The sequence below is a fragment of the Telmatherina bonti genome (assembly GCF_933228915.1).
Source record: "Telmatherina bonti genome assembly, chromosome: 5".
Taxonomy (NCBI): Eukaryota; Metazoa; Chordata; class Actinopteri; order Atheriniformes; family Telmatherinidae; genus Telmatherina; species Telmatherina bonti.
The window spans coordinates 23,377,444-23,392,933 of NC_136623.1; the positions used below are offsets into that span (position 1 = coordinate 23,377,444).

Sequence of the window (15,490 nt, forward strand, 5' to 3'; positions counted from 1 at the left end):
AGAGAGTTGGTTGCTCAGAGCTGAGACTCCACAGTGGGCCCTGGCAGGGTCCTCTCTTCAGAAGGACCCTAATTCAATCACTGTGTTAAAAATCCAAACCTTTGGAAGGAGAAAAAATAAGGGACACACCTTAGCCACAATCCTACAGGGCTTATTCAGTCAGATGTGGGCCTCTGTTGCAGAGATGCTGCATTGGTATTCAGTACATCTGCACTGTTTATGCTGTGGTGGAAAAGAGAGGCGAAAATCTCAGAGAAGTTTGGATGTTTGAAATTTCACCTTTTTTTTCCGTCAGTCCCCTTTATCGCTCTCTTGCTGAAAAATTCAAATACTAAATAAGCTCTGATCAATATTGTTCAGATCAGGTTTTGATTACTGGTAGCACAACTGTCCAATCTCAACCCTTATTGAAATACTGAATATATGATGTAATATAAATGTTGATTTAAGAAAAATAAATATCTATCTTACATTAAACAAAACTAAATTAAACTAAAACACAAACACATAAGCTGGGCTCATGGGTCAGTGAGAGCTCTTTGAGGTTAAGTTTTAATTTTAGTTTTGTTTGGATTTGATATTTTGATGGTCAAGTACAAGACTCTGCGCTTTCTTCAGGTCATATCTGCTTTATAACAGCTTTAAATCTGTAGCTTTATTTTAAAAATTGTCATTTACTTTAGTTTTCCTAGCAACGCTAATCATGCATATGAACTTCTGCTGCCATTGCTACATGATAACTGCTGTAGGAAATAGAATAATTCAGGCAAGAAACAGGGTACACCATGGACAGGTTGCCAGTCCATCACAGGAATACAACATTAACTAAACCTAAATATGTGCAACAAACTCGGAGCAATAAAATCTACATTTAAAACTTTTTCTAAAACATTTTTGTTTCTATTTTCTATGTCAAGAAAAAAAGGTGAATGTTTTGTTGATCCCTCTGTACTTAGTCAAAAAGTTGAGCTTATCATTTATAATTTACTGTACATATAAGGAACTTGTGCTTCACGCCAAGGTTTTTTGTTTTTTTTGTTTTTTTACAAGGTTTTGTTTGGTTTTTTTTATAGAGTGAGGATGATGATGATAGTGAGGTATGGGTTTCTTTGTATGCAAATGCATGCATGTGTGATCTCCGGTGTGAAACTGGCATTTAACCACGTGTGACACCGTAATTTTCAACAATACCCATTGTATGCATGAGATTTAACAAAGGATGAGTCATTTGTGAAAAAAGCAAGTTTGTGTGACCACGCAAGAACGAGGAAGGTCCTCGGTGATGACAAAGGCCAAAAGGCCAAATTTAAACGAGCAACAGATCCTTCCTGGTAGAAATCTGATGAAATTGAAGTTGCTGAAATGCTGCAAGACAGTTATAAAGAGGAGGAGATGCTGAGTTTTTTTTTTTTTGTGTCTCAAATACACACACTTGTGGACTTTTTTAAATGACTAACTGCTCTTACCACAGTGCTGAAAATGCTGTCCATCTGGTAAAGATTAACCTGTTTGACAAGATTAATACTTAAAGCATTTAGGTGCCACAGCATGAAGCGGAGTTTCCCAGTTTTCTACAACTAATACAATGTCATGCACTGTAATCCTGTTACTGTAACTGTCTTACCCGACAGAGCGGGAAATTCGGCAGTGCCCCATCAGATGCACAAGTGAGCCAGCCTCAGAGCATCCAGAGCACTGAAGATGCAGCAGAGCATGAGAACATGAAGGCCGTACTAAAAAGTAACTCGCAGGGAGGAGAGAGTGGAGCGTCAACAGTACCGGGTCTTCGCAATCGCACCAGAGCCAGCATTACCAGAGGTCAGTCTCAGAAACATGGCCTCTAGTGCTTCACTTAATAATATAGTCTGATATCCTGGATACTTGGATTTATAGTCTTCTGTGACCAGAACTGGTCAAGGAGCATCTTCTGACCAACGACGCAGCAACAGCTAGAAGACGGAACGCTGAATTCATCTCCACACATCTGTTGCCTCCAGTTTCCTAACGTTGCTAAGTAACGTGACCTCATGTCACAGTGTCCCTGTTACAAATGAACTTTTCCTTTGAGCACTTTTGCTTGTTTCTAAAAGGCTCCAAACACCAAGATCAATTAAAAATCACAGCATGAGCAGAGCAGTGACATTCTGTAACCAGTGGGCTCAAACACATGGTACATGCTACACTCCAGCTGCCCCCAGGCTCTCAAATGACAACGGAGAATCTAGCGCTCCATTGTGACACACATCTAATGTGGGAACATTTTATTCATACGAGTCAAAATTAGTTTGATAACCTGGCAATTGATGAAGAACAGAGAAAGGTTAAACACTTCAGAAACCATTTAGCTCTTTTTTTTTATGTATTCTGATGCTGAAGTGTGTAAATAAACAGAACAGCCTTGATGCTGTCCCCTTCTCAGCACCATGAGGGGGGAGAACACGATCCTGACTGGACTTTGACTGGCTGCAATTTTATTATCACAGCTCAAACTGCTCCAAATCTATCGCAATGTCACTCAGCCATCCAATTGTATTGAAATATTAAAACAATCTATTAATAATAATTGCTGTAGCTATGATTTTTGGTGTGATGGTCTACACACGTTGGATCAAAGTGCGACTTGTACAGGTGTAAATAAGTCTTGTGTCTATTTGGGCTTACAATACGATATACCTGTTGTTTTACATAAATCCCCTTTTTTTAAGGACGCGTTGCTCCTTGGTGCTCAGCCAATGACGACCCGGTGAACTGCATGGACGACACAGCTGATGAGATCATGGAGAGGATTGTGAGGTCAGCCACTCAGGGGCCCAGCCAGCGCACGCAACCTCGAGAAAGGAGACGATCCCGGGTCAACCGGAAATCATGTGAGCCTTCATTACCTGTCCCTTTATTCACACGCGCAACAGAATACTGTCAGCTGCATCGGGAAAACTGCCTACATTAATCATAAACATTCCTCTTCCCCTTCAATTTCTCTGTTTGACGGCACAGTGAGGCGGACACTGAAGAATGGTTTGACAACAGAGGAGGCAAACGCTCTTGGTTTGTCCAACAGTTCAGAGATGCAAGTATGAGATGGACCCGGATCCCGCTGGACATTCAGACGCCTGTAGGCCCCGTCACTGCCTTCCCCTCACCGACCCAACCTGGATGGCTTGGCACTGAACTCCCACAGCTGTGACGAGTTGAGCTCATCTTTTTATGCTTGGTTTACACACCGTAGGCTCGACACAGGTGCTTCCCAACGAGTGGAGGATACAAAGGCTGAAGATTTCAACCAAAAACTGGAGGGCAAAAAAAAAAATAGTGAGCACCACATTCAGACTGCTAAGCTTGGCTTTTTCCTGGATGAGCAAAAAAAAATAAAGATCTGCATTTGCAAGGCTTTACACAACCGTCCTTCAAACGTGATTTTGCATACAAATACCCACAATAGTTTTGAAATATTTGGATGTGTGTAAGGCTGATGGATTCGGTAGTGCACGAGCTTGAATCTCTGTGGCCTTGTCTGGATCCGGAGGGGGACGTGGGGCACAGACTGTGAACCCTTAAATTAGTTTTTTGCGAATCAGCTTCAGCGCTGCAGTTTTAGTGGCAAACTGAGCTGAAAGACTTTTTTTCATCTATTGAATAGATGGTTTTGTGCAGAGGGTAATGCTGTTATATACTACTGTGGTAGTTTTCTGTTTCACTTTGCTGAAGAAGGTGCTCAAATAAGGAACAATTGCACTGGATGTAAACGTTGAGTATCAATGGAATGTGAGATCCGTGACACTGATGAACCACTCTGACGTCTGAAAATATACTGTACCATGAAACCAGCAATTAAACAGTAGCACACTTTTACATAACTGATCAACGCTCTCAGATTCAAAGCAGATGTGCATTGATTTACTGGCTAGGAAAGAAATTGGACTGTAGATTTTTTTTTTTTTTTTAAAGTTTATAGGGCAACAGAATGTTGTTACTGCAGCGCTTGGCTGGTGGTGCAGCTTGTTTCACACTAATGCTCATCACTTTAATATTTTTAGCTTAATGATATGCAGACAGTTGGATAATCTGACCCATCCCTACTTTTGGACCTAAAAGCTAACAGGTATAGCAAGACAGGTGAGTAACCTTCAGAGTTTTACTTGGTAGAAACTATGAGCTGCACATTTCACGGTGCCTTGCAGAGACAGTTATTTATTAATGTTTTCAGGGACATGGAATTACAAATTGTTATTACATGTGTGCTGTCTGTGAGGAGGTGAGAAGATAACGTTTCATCCGCGAGCTGTGATTTACCTTCAATGTTTTTAAATGTCATGACAAAATTTCTCTTTTTTTTTTCTTTTTTTTAATGTTATGTTTTGGATATATGAAGACATCTTTTAAGTATTTATGAGAACTTATGGATCCTTTATGCACATTAGCTCGATCATTTAGCCTTATGGTAAAATAAGAGCAAACCTGACTCCAGTATAGTTGTATGAAACATTTGCTAAATTAACTTTAACTTGGCATTGCTTCACCATTTACAGGACATGAAGTGTAACTTCTATAACTGAATTCAAATCTCACACAAGTACTGGTGGTGTAGATGCACATTAAATCCTCCGCATTGTGGTTTTTAAACATACATCTATATTGTGGCAAACTTTTTTTAGTTGTTTTTTTTTTTTTTTTCCGGTCTATCTTTGTGCACATTGATTAAATTGGAAAAGCCTTAACTGAACTATTCAATCACACATTAAGATAACTTGCAATTTGTCTATCAATTTGCAAAGTCTCACTGTGATGGACACATAGCTTTTGTAAGGAATAATAAATGTACCATAAAGTACACCAGCACTGCATTCTGTAAGAATTGACTGGAAATGACTCAGCACCTTACACCCAATATGTGCAGCATCCCACTTAGAATTGAAGGTACCCAGACTGGACTGATTATTCAACATGTTTGAAGCAATACAGAGGAATGCTGTACGATGACGTACAAGTCAGTGTCTTTGTTTTGATTTTTTTTTTTCTTTCCTCTCCATGTGTGGAAAAGTGTATTACAGACAAAAAGCAGTGTTATTCTAAATATAATTTAAGAATTCTAAGCCATGGAGGGTTTAAGAAACAAGTGACACTTCTGCTTGATAATTTCACCTTCGCTATCAGAGCTTTGTACGGTTTACATGCACTTTGTTAAACCTTTTTACTGTAAAGACATGAAAAGCAGTGAAACGTGCAGTGACCACATTTACCAGCTACTCCAGTGGAATCCTCTAGCGGCTGATGATTTCATCACAATCAACATTTTCTGGTTAATTTTTACATTAGCCGATCACACGTTGCTGCCTGTGCAATATCATCACTCAGACACAAGTGCTATACAATCAAGGCTTCATTGCTTCTATGCCTACAGCAAAAACTATGTAACCGATACAATAAAAAGGCTAATTCAAAAGCCCCGTCACTGTCTTTTAATCATCTTTTCCTCGACTGTTCGTTTTAAAAGTGACTTTTCCACCTCGACGGGAAAAATTGTTTCATGTGACACTTGTAAGCAAGGAAAAGTAAGCAAAATGTATGCATCTTTATTTTTATTTTTTTTAGTCCACACAACCCATGCTTCAAGTCACTTAACTTTCAAGAGCATAGAGGTCGATGACAAGCTCACCAACACGGCTCATCTGGTGTTTACACGTGGCCATCATACAGACCTCATTTGGTCTTGTTTTAAAACAAAAATCTGTATGTCCACAGGTGTTATGGATCTAAATGTGATTATAATTTGCTTTTTGATAAAATTGCAGAAAACATTACCATGAACAAGACAGCTACCTACAAAACAAAAGGGAAAAGTAGGAAATACAACTGAGCATCAAAGAGCACAAAAACAGGAAAAACAAAACAGCTGAAACAGTCTCAGCAAATCCAGTGCAACCCAAGACACATTCTGCTTTCTACTAGCTGAAAACTAAAAACAAGGGCACATATTATGAATTATATCATTTGTATTTCCTGATCAGAATTAATATTTACCAATGTACATTTTCCCTGAACAAATAATTTTGCACAGTACCTTAAAATTGTATAAATTACAAAATGGAGTATTCCCTTTGCACTGGACATGATTTACTTTTTAAAACACCTGAATAACTCACAGGCATATGCAGTTTACATTTAATATTGCTACATTTTAAAACAAAGAAATTCTTAATTTTGCATATATTCTTAGGTTTGTGGTTAGGTGCAAATGCACCAATAATGTCAAATTATCTTGGAAATAGCACCAAAGGACAAACGCTTGACGACTTAAGAAGCCAGGTGTTTGTTTAAAGTATGTTTGAGAAATTGTCCGTAGAAGGTGTTCGGTACAGTCTAATCATCAACCACAAAAGTGATTTGTTTTCTTTTTAAATGGAAAAGAAGGAGATACTAACCAGATACGAAACACATAAAGCTAATCCTCAATCAACACAGACAAGTTGGGTTGGACAGATTCAACCTGTCCTCTGTCCCAGGGTTTGCATTCTATCAAGTCAGCTGGAGGCTGCTGTTGGACTGCTCCCAGCGACTGTTTGGTACAATAATGCACTTTCAGATCTGTCTTGAATTCAAATTTATGAAAAAGATTGCATCCTTAATGCATGCTCATAATTAAGCTTGCCCCCTCTCTCTTTTGTTTTTTTGTTTTTTTGTTTTTTTTAATCAAAAATGCTTTAGGGATGAGTGTAGTTGGAGAAACAACCGAAACTTTCATGTTTAGGTGTCTAAAAAGTTCATATAAAAATGAGTACCCAAATTATAGCATCTGTGAGAGAAATATGTAAATGTTTACATTTTTAAAAATACTCATGTTTTACTATGGTTACTCATGAAGTTATGACGACATATAGCACCAGCTTGTACATCATGCCAAGCCTTGGGTTTGGTCTAAAGAGCAAATCTGTGTTGCACTAAAGTGTAACGCAGACAGCAGTGAGACAAACTGACGAATCTTAAAAGAACTTAAAGTGCCACTCCAGTCCCACGCCTGCTTCCCAGACTCCAGCTATCTCAGTACATGATTCCTATCTAAGACAACTGATGGGGAGCTTCAAGCATTTCCATGAGGAAAGTGTCAATAGGCGTGTCACCGATCAGCTTGAAGAAGAAGAGATGCTCCAAACACTTCAAGCCAATGGATCGCAGTGCTGGCAGTCGAAGGAGGAGCTTGGCAAACCTGTGGTAAATAATGAGGAGAATGTATTGCTGCAAAAGAGCACTAATAAACTATGCATCACAAACCAGACACACATTAAGATTTTTACCTTCCCTGCTGCTCTGGATACTTCTGTTTGCAGTAAGCTTCCAATGATGCATAGACTTTTTCTCTGAGGAGTTCCACCTCACTTGTGTTGGAGAGCCCTTTAGCATCTGGCAGGAACAATACAGAGGAATGTGTTCAGTAAATTTATATCGTACTCCGTAAAAGGGAACAAAGAGGTATTTTCTTGCATTGTCAGGTACCTGGGTTGAACAGAACAATAGCACGCAGGCAGCCCAGCTCCGTTTTGTCCATCTGCATGTCTCTCATTTTATTGACAAGCTCTGTCAGAACTCTAAATTATAACATATTTTAGTGTAAAATATTAAAAAAGCATGCCAATGTCAATACCCTGAAATCCTCCGATAATATTACAAAACTGTAAACATACCTGTCAAATATGGCACCAACTTCTACACTCTGCACACTCTCTCTGCATTAAACGGTTACATTAGACATGACATGGAAACATTTAAACAAGTTGACAAGTTAATTTGTTTTACACTTTTTGTCTGTATGCATTTACCGATCAAAAATGGCTCCAACTCCTGCGCTGTGTGCACTGTCGCGCTGCAGCTCAGATGCCAGGAGAACTCCATCCTTCAAGGGAATGGAGCGATGGGAGAACGAAGCAATCAGCAGCTCATTCCACCCTGACAAATTAAATACAGTTACAATGTGCCACGTGATATCATGAAAAAGATCATTTTATACTGTATATATGGTTTATAACTAAACAGACTATGAATTTCATCCACACCTGCCTCACACACCTGGTTATAATCCTACTGTTGGATTCAGTGTGTCAGTGCAACACTTCATTGGTTTATCGGGAACATGGATTCAGGTAAAAGTGAAAAGTAGAGTCAAAAAACTGTTTAATTCACATTATCGTTATCAAACCTTTTCTTTTTTTTTACGCTGTTCCTTGTTTTTCTAAATCCTTGACATTTTTATTTGACAATGTTACTTTAAAAGACAGCGTGGCACTGAAACTTGAGCGAGTGGCCTTGGCCTTGTTGCTTTCACCCCTCCACAAGTCTACTTTTTAACATTCAGTCCTTCTCTGTCACAAATTATACAAACCTTCCATCAATAACATGCTCTGTGATTTAATGTTTAAATTCATGTGTAGATTTCCTTGTTCATACCTGCACGCAGAAGGATGACCTGATCATCAAGGGGCAGTTCAGAGAAATGAGGGATTCTCTTTGCCCACTCCACCAAAGCAAACAGCTGCTTGTCAGCAGTCTGACAGATGTTGGAAACTGTATCATGGGGCTGAAATCAAACAAGACATCATGATGACTTTCTAACAACTGATCAGCTATAGATGCTATCTGTAATTTATGCAGGTTTATAATCGAAAGCAGTTTTTTTAATGACATTATCCTAAAGTCAACCAGAACACCTGGCTGACACGGTCGCTCAGCTAAATGTTGCAACCACTCACAGAGTTTCCTGCAGAGCCCCCGTCAGAGTGAAGCTCAGTTTTCTGCTCAACAGCCATCTCTGCCTCTAAGATCTTCTCCACAGGCATCTCATCATTCACTCCACCGCTGAACTCCATCTCTCCCTCACGCTCTCGGTTCCTCTGACGCTCCTCCTGCACAGCTGCAGAAGACAAAGCACAAACACAGGAACAAACTGTAAACCGGTGAGTTTAAAAGGTTGATCCTCTGTACAGAACTGCAATTATTCCAATTTTGCTGACATGACATGGAAACTCTTGTCATGTTTAATGATGGCTCAAGTAGAAAGAGAAAGAAAAGTAAAGCCTTTGGAAGTGACTGTGTTTCAGTATAAATGTGCTGATAAATTATTAACAGATGGGCGGCAGGACATGAATGTCCCAAACATTTGCTAATGACTTGAGGCGAAGATGTCAGGAATCTTCCTATATATATGAATACACCCATGAATCATTTGAGGCACTTACTGCAATCAAGTGTACATTTTCTTCAGCCTACATTTTACATGAAGCCCCGCTTTCTGGTGAGCCACGTATACGTTATTGACCCATAAAAACTCAAACTGGAAGATTCAGATGAAATTCTCTACAGAATAATCCACACAAATAGCTCAGCTGTTCTGAGGAAATACTCCAGTTTTTTTGTTTGCAGGTAAAGTAAACTTCTTAGTTATCTGCCAACACTCATACACATGTCTCTTCCTACTGCGTTTTCAAGTTGATAAAAGTACAGATGGATGAGGTATGTCCATTAGCCATTATTAGCCATGTTAGGTGGATGGCTGTGAGGAGCTTTTGCAGATGCATATTTAATATAGTTTAAAGTTTTCTAGAAAACAATGAAGTTTAAATAAGGTTTGTATCGTATTTGGCTAAATTTTAAATGAATTACATATGATGTGAAGCAAAAGATTCATCACAACAAAGTAGAAGGAACAGAGACTTCTTTTAATCCTAAAACATCTGATATTCTTATTTCTCAAATATCATCGGGAGCTCAGACACCAAGAAACCCGCAGCCATAGGAAAGTGACACTGGAAGGTGATTAGCTGGTGATGAAACTGAGAATACAGATTCCTGTGTGCCTCTACCCTGAACCCAGTTCAGAGCAGCCTGGATCTACTGTTGAGACTCACAAAACATTCAGCGCACTCTGTCTACTCTTAAGATGCTTCAAGCTGACCTTATGGCTTTCATTAAAATGTGAGCCCTTATATTCTTTTATGTGTCAACGTTGGTTCAATCAGCCAGTTTTTTATGTGCGTTTTACACACACTCAGCAAAAAGCTAAGGCTGGCTGACCAAGCAGTCCATCATCACAAAGCTGTATAGCACAGCAAACCCCACTGTCCCTGCATGAATGTCATCAACCCTGCATTTCTAGCCTAACAACCTCATTTTCTACGTAACATGACAGTGTCTTTAAGATTACAGTGACGTACTCATCCATCCCTCATCTTTTCCATCTTCGTTTATCCCCTTTACAAGTTTGATCACTATTGAAAGATGGAGAAAGGGTAGAATTAGAGAAAGTGAAGGAAGGAGTAGAGAGAGGGTTAGTTAAATAGACCAGCTCCAATTCCCTGTCTCTTCATGTGTAGATTAGTCCTTTTTTTTTTTTTCTTTTTTTTTAATCCAAGCCAAAATTCACTCTTACCAAAAACAAAAAAAAAATCATTAGGCCTTCCTTTACCTTTAAAAGCCAATCAGTCTCAATAAGAACCTAATAAGTTGTTTTACAATTCTTTTGCGTACCTTCTCTCTTCATACCCATGGCCAGGCACTTCTGGTAGCGGCAGTACTGGCATCGATTGCGCTGGCGTTTGTCAACCAGACACTCTTTGTTATCCCTGCAGGTGTAGCTCAGGTCTTTGCGTACAGTTCGCTTGAAGAAACCTTTGCAACCTTCACAGCTGTACACTCCATAGTGTTTGCCTGGAAATGACACAAATAAATAAAACTAAAGGGGACTGCAACATGGTAGAAAAGTCTGACGGATATTCTTTGTTTTTTATTAGTAACAATAAGTAGGATTCATTGTGTGCAACTGTTAGGAAAAATAATCTGCTCATGCTGTTTTTAGATTTACCAGAGGAGCGGTCGCCACAGATCACGCACAGTCGTTTCTGAGACAGCATTATTCCTGGGCTGTGAGCTGGCATAGGCCTCAAGCCAAATGGAGGCTTGATATCTTCTGAGCTGCTTACTGAATGCATCCCTGAAATGGGGGCTGAAGAAGAAATCTGGAGACAATAAAACAAACAAAAAAAATATAAAACAGTGGCATTACAGTGTTTTAACTGTACAAAAAAAGCAGCGATTTGTTGTATGAACTGCAGACAAGTTCTATGCAAACAAGAAGAAATATCCAGCAAATCCCCCCCCCCCCCCCCCCCATTAACATCTCCCTGGGCGTTAACAGTGAAAGACAATGCCCCCTCTCCAATATCAACACTCAAATCCTCAAGTGATGGTTACATGAGATTAATTACCACGTAATTACCTGACTGCTGCTAATGGGTCCAAATCCGAGAGACGGTGAGACCACAGGGGAATTAAGTGAGGGGCTAATCACTGAAAAAGGTGAACCTAATATGTTGGTGGGGCTGTTGGAGGCTGAGCTATTAGGTTGCTGTGAGGACATGGCTTGTTAGCTACCCACTGAAGAGAATGATGTCCTATCCGGAGGAGATCAGTCTGAGGGTGACACAACAGCACAATTTTAGCTATACAATAGTAACTGACAGGCCTTGCAGATATTTGCTTTCAAAGTGTGGTGCAGGTTCAGTTGACACAATGCCAGAATTCAAGATTAGCTGTCTGGGTGCTGACCTGCCAGATTTCTGTGTTTAAACCTGGTCAAAGCAGTGCACTGTAGGTGTCAGGAATGATTATAATTAACAGATAGAGGGATAGATAGTCTATAGAGCAAATAATCAGGAGAAAATAAAAAATACTGTTGTAGGCATAAATCTGCAGGACACAAAGGCTAACCGTGTAACATTTTCATAAAAACTAAAGATAATCAGGATACATGAAACCAAATAATAATGGAGGTGTATTAAATCCCCCAGTAAATAATTATCTTACAAAAGAAATTGTTGGAGACCTCAAGATGATTTGCTGTAGTCATAAACCAGAATCCATAAATATACATGATAATCCAACTGGATTAACTTGCAAGGGGGAAAATGTACTGTATTTAGAGGGTGTTGACGTATATAGCAGCGTTCAGACTTCATTACTATAAAGGAAATTAATGGCGTTAACACAGACTTTAACATTAACACCTTTCTGTTGAAACCACGTTATTAAACGTATCTACCATGATACGCAGTCACCATACATTAGGATTACCCCGTTAAATACGACAGCGAGTGAACAATAGATAGCCACCACAAACGTAAATGCCCGTTTTGAATACCGTAAACATATGTGCATTACATTACTGGAAATTAAATACAAAAAATATGGCGTTCAGCTACTTTCACCGCTGGCTGGTTGCAAAACCTTAACGACAGTACAGACCGTGGCCAGACATTTTTAGCTAGCATTAGCTTTGTTTACCACACGTCTGACATTTTATTTAAATTCACTTCTTCAGCAACACACACACACACACACACACAAAATGTAAACATACCGCGTTAGTGAACTAAAATGCTTAACAATGAAGGGTCATTAAAACGCTTAAATAAATACACTTAATGCAGCGCAGTCGTTTCCATTTAGCTAAAACTAGCGGATCGGCTCTGAGCTAGCTGAAGAAGCTAACATTAGCCTGATGCACGGGTTAAGGTGAAAGCTCGAGGAAACTGCTGTTGACAAATTAGCTCATGGTCGCGTGAAGGTTACAACTACGTACCAGACACACCTTCGACGCATTGTTGAAAAACGCCTCGCTTTATCTAATAGAGACAAGCGCTAAACCAGGTCGACGATCAGATCGAGTTTACTTCAGTTTGACGCTGTTGTTGTTTACAGGCCATGATGGCTCGGTGCCACTATCCACTGCAGGCCAGACTGTCTCATGGGACCACCCATAACAGTGCTGTCATATGACACCTACGAGATGCGGCTTAATTTTTGCGAATATTTGCATGGACAACAGTCACCAAATATCTCCACACCCAGGCTAAAAATACACACTGTTCTAATATGAAGTAAATTGCATACGTAATCCACAATAAATCAAAGGCTGTATGGTCACTGATGGAATAATTTTTCTTTTCTTTTTTTTTAAAGTCAGATCAATTCAAGCAGTTAATAAATATATATTCTTTTTAATGTTGTGATTGGCATAATGGTAAACTACAACTTGAGTTAAAAAAAAATATATATATATATATATATAGATTAAAACTGCAATAATGCCTTATAGGTAAAAACAAAATGTGCTAAACTATCTAATTTGTTAAAAACCTATGGGGATGCCACACCTACAAGAATAGCTTGAATGTTGGGTTTTGGTTTTTTCTGCCTACAACCAGAGGATTATATTGCACAACTGGTTCTTTCATTACTGATTTTACTAAGGGAAATTTTTCACAATCCAATAGATCACACAGTGGTTTTTTTTTTTCTTTCCCCAAGTTAAGAATATCTTGTTTACTTCAAATACACATAGGGACATTTTCTACAGAAATATCATGTACATAGGCACAATCTCTTTTGCAGAATTTGCACAGATAAAAATGTGCTACTTTTGGAAGATTCATTAGCCCATTTGGAAAACATTGTTCCTCATTTAATGTTTAAACAGTAATTCATTACTTGAACAGCTTTTATCTTATTCAAACAGCTCAAAAAGCATTGAGCTGCCTTTCTTGTTCAGGCCCAGTCACTGGTGGATACTAAATACTGTAATTTCCATTCCAGTCTGGTCACAACTCACAACATTCATTTCACCTGGAGATTTATTAAGCTGCCCACATGCAAGGTGTGGATGTTATATCATTTAATCTCAATAAACCTAAAAGCCACATACCAAACAACATTCAGAGAGAAAGAGAGAGAGAGAGAGAGAGAGAGAGAGAGAGAGAGAGAGAGAGAGACTTGTTAAACAACTTTGTTTAAAGTGGTTCCTGAGTTAGTGTCTCTTAACAAGCCAGGTGGCATTGTCACCACAAATACTTCTCTGCTCAGAGCAGCCAGAACCAGCTGTTAGGAGCAGCAACTGGTAATACCAGGACACACATTTTAATGATATTACACATGATGGTTTTTATCCTTTTTTTTTTGCCATCAACATAAATATAAAGAAAATGGATGGATGGATGAAAATACATGGACCCGTCATGACTAGAAGGACTTCAGCTCTGTTATTGATTATCTCAGGTTTGTACTGTCCATGCTTTTTCAGTTGTGTACAGCATGTCCTCATTTCACATGTATAAATATATATGTAATACAACATGGGTTTTACAGATGCAGAACTGTTTATGTTTATACTAAGCTTATTTAAATCTATACTGATAAAAACATTAAGCTCAAATTTACACATGATTTTTTTTCCCTTCTCTTTTAATTTAAATGCATTTGACCAAATTATTTACAGTGCTCTATCGGTGCTCACTGGGAACTTCAGACTTTCACTTTAGTAATCTTTCAATGACCTACGAAGAAGCCAAGAACTACTGCAGAACGGCATATACTGATTTGGCAACAATTCACAACTCAGCAGACATGGAAAGATTAATTGCTTTAGTTTCGACAACAAACAGAGCCTGGATAGGACTGGAGATTGGAGATGTTGGGAAGTGGCATTGGTCTTCATCAGATGAAAACACTGACTTTTTTAACTGGAGGTCAGGAGAGCCACAGAATCTGGGTCAAGAAGCATGTGCAGCAATGGATCAAAATGGAACATGGTTTGAAAGCAACTGCACAGCTGAAAGAAGTTTTGTGTGTCTTGGTAAGTAAAATAGCTTTAATTGTTGCTGTACATCAGATCACAAAGGTGTTTCATTCCAGCACATTATATTCTTTATTATGTTAACTTTTCAGGCAACAGTAATGCAAGTCGTCACATCTTTGTATCTGAGGTCAAATCCTGGAGGGATGCTCAGAGTCACTGCAGGGCCTCAGTATCTGATCTAGTGAGCATACAGTCAGTAGAGGACAATAAAGCAGTCCGTAATGTGTCTGTATCTGAGACTGTTTGGATAGGCCTTTTTAGGGATCTCTGGAAATGGTCCGATGGGAGTAACTCATCATTCCGCTTCTGGAAACCAAACCAACCGAATTACTTGGCGAATCAGAACTGTGTTGCTGCCATATTTAAAGATGAAGGGAAGTGGAACGATCTTAAATGTAATAGGAGATTCAGTTTTATTTGTCATGGCGGTAAGTTGGATTTCCTCACATTAAATGATTTCTTTCTGCCAGCAAAGTTACCTTTTAGAATTTGTTGAATTCAGTTGAACATTCATTTTTATCTTTCACAAATCGCAATCAAGCTACATTATTCCTTCTTGAATTCACTGTGTCTTCCTTTGCAGCACAGAAATCAAATTCATCAGCCACCAGTCCACAAACTACAAAAGAGAGCATTACACCAGCCCTAGCAACTACTCCTCCACAGAATTCACCTCCGGGGAACATTACAGCGTTTCATTTGGCTGCTACTAATGTTAACACCACAGCATCAACAACTGCTGAATTTGCAACAGCAAATTCCACAGAGTTTGTGTCACAGCCCTTAAGCACTGGGTTCAGTAATCCAAATACAGAA

General features: G+C 39.1%; 2 protein-coding genes across 5 annotated transcripts in view; one reads left to right on the plus strand and one right to left on the minus strand.

The window, feature by feature from the left end:
* fhod3b (formin homology 2 domain containing 3b) overlaps positions 1-3,325 on the plus strand; it is a gene marked incomplete at its 5' end in the record, with an annotated part of 90,586 nt that extends 87,261 nt beyond the window's left edge. Inside the window, 4 exons of the mRNA XM_079241207.1 lie at positions 1,074-1,097; positions 1,632-1,818; positions 2,706-2,867; positions 2,995-3,325. Of these exons, the coding sequence (XP_079097333.1) occupies positions 1,074-1,097; positions 1,632-1,818; positions 2,706-2,867; positions 2,995-3,077 (456 nt within the window). The 3' untranslated portion in view covers positions 3,078-3,325. The remainder of the gene's footprint in view (positions 1-1,073; positions 1,098-1,631; positions 1,819-2,705; positions 2,868-2,994) is intronic.
* A 2,243-nt stretch (positions 3,326-5,568) lies between these two features.
* On the minus strand, positions 5,569-12,769 carry LOC306755792 (retinoic acid receptor RXR-beta-A-like). Of its 4 annotated transcripts, XM_079240314.1 has the most exons (13): positions 12,632-12,721; positions 11,848-11,880; positions 11,261-11,454; positions 10,847-11,000; positions 10,513-10,692; positions 10,200-10,253; positions 8,739-8,899; positions 8,437-8,566; positions 7,812-7,938; positions 7,677-7,718; positions 7,489-7,580; positions 7,290-7,395; positions 5,569-7,201 (listed from the first exon to the last, which is right to left on the minus strand). In XM_079240314.1, the coding sequence occupies exons 3-13, from the start codon at positions 11,399-11,401 to the stop codon at positions 7,054-7,056; spliced, it is 1,335 nt and encodes a 444-aa protein (XP_079096440.1). In that variant the 5' UTR covers positions 11,402-11,454; positions 11,848-11,880; positions 12,632-12,721; the 3' UTR covers positions 5,569-7,053. The 4 variants fall into 4 exon arrangements, with proteins under 4 accessions (XP_079096440.1, XP_079096439.1, XP_079096438.1 ...); XM_079240313.1 differs by lacking the exon at positions 11,848-11,880 and having other exon boundaries at positions 12,632-12,769; XM_079240312.1 differs by lacking the exon at positions 11,848-11,880 and having other exon boundaries at positions 12,623-12,762.
* Positions 12,770-15,490: the final 2,721 nt, after the last annotated feature.

Bases quoted from the DNA above. Each gene is read 5' to 3' on its own strand.
- LOC306755792 (XM_079240313.1), bottom strand. From the start codon at position 11,401: ATGTCCTCACAGCAACCTAATAGCTCAGCCTCCAACAGCCCCACCAAC. The intron at 10,693-10,846 runs GTAAATCTAAAA...TGTCATTTCCAG, and splicing joins CTGTGGCGACCGCTCCTCTG to GCAAACACTATGGAGTGTAC. The intron at 7,939-8,436 runs GTATGAACAAGG...TTAATTTGTCAG, and splicing joins GGTCATCCTTCTGCGTGCAG to GGTGGAATGAGCTGCTGATT.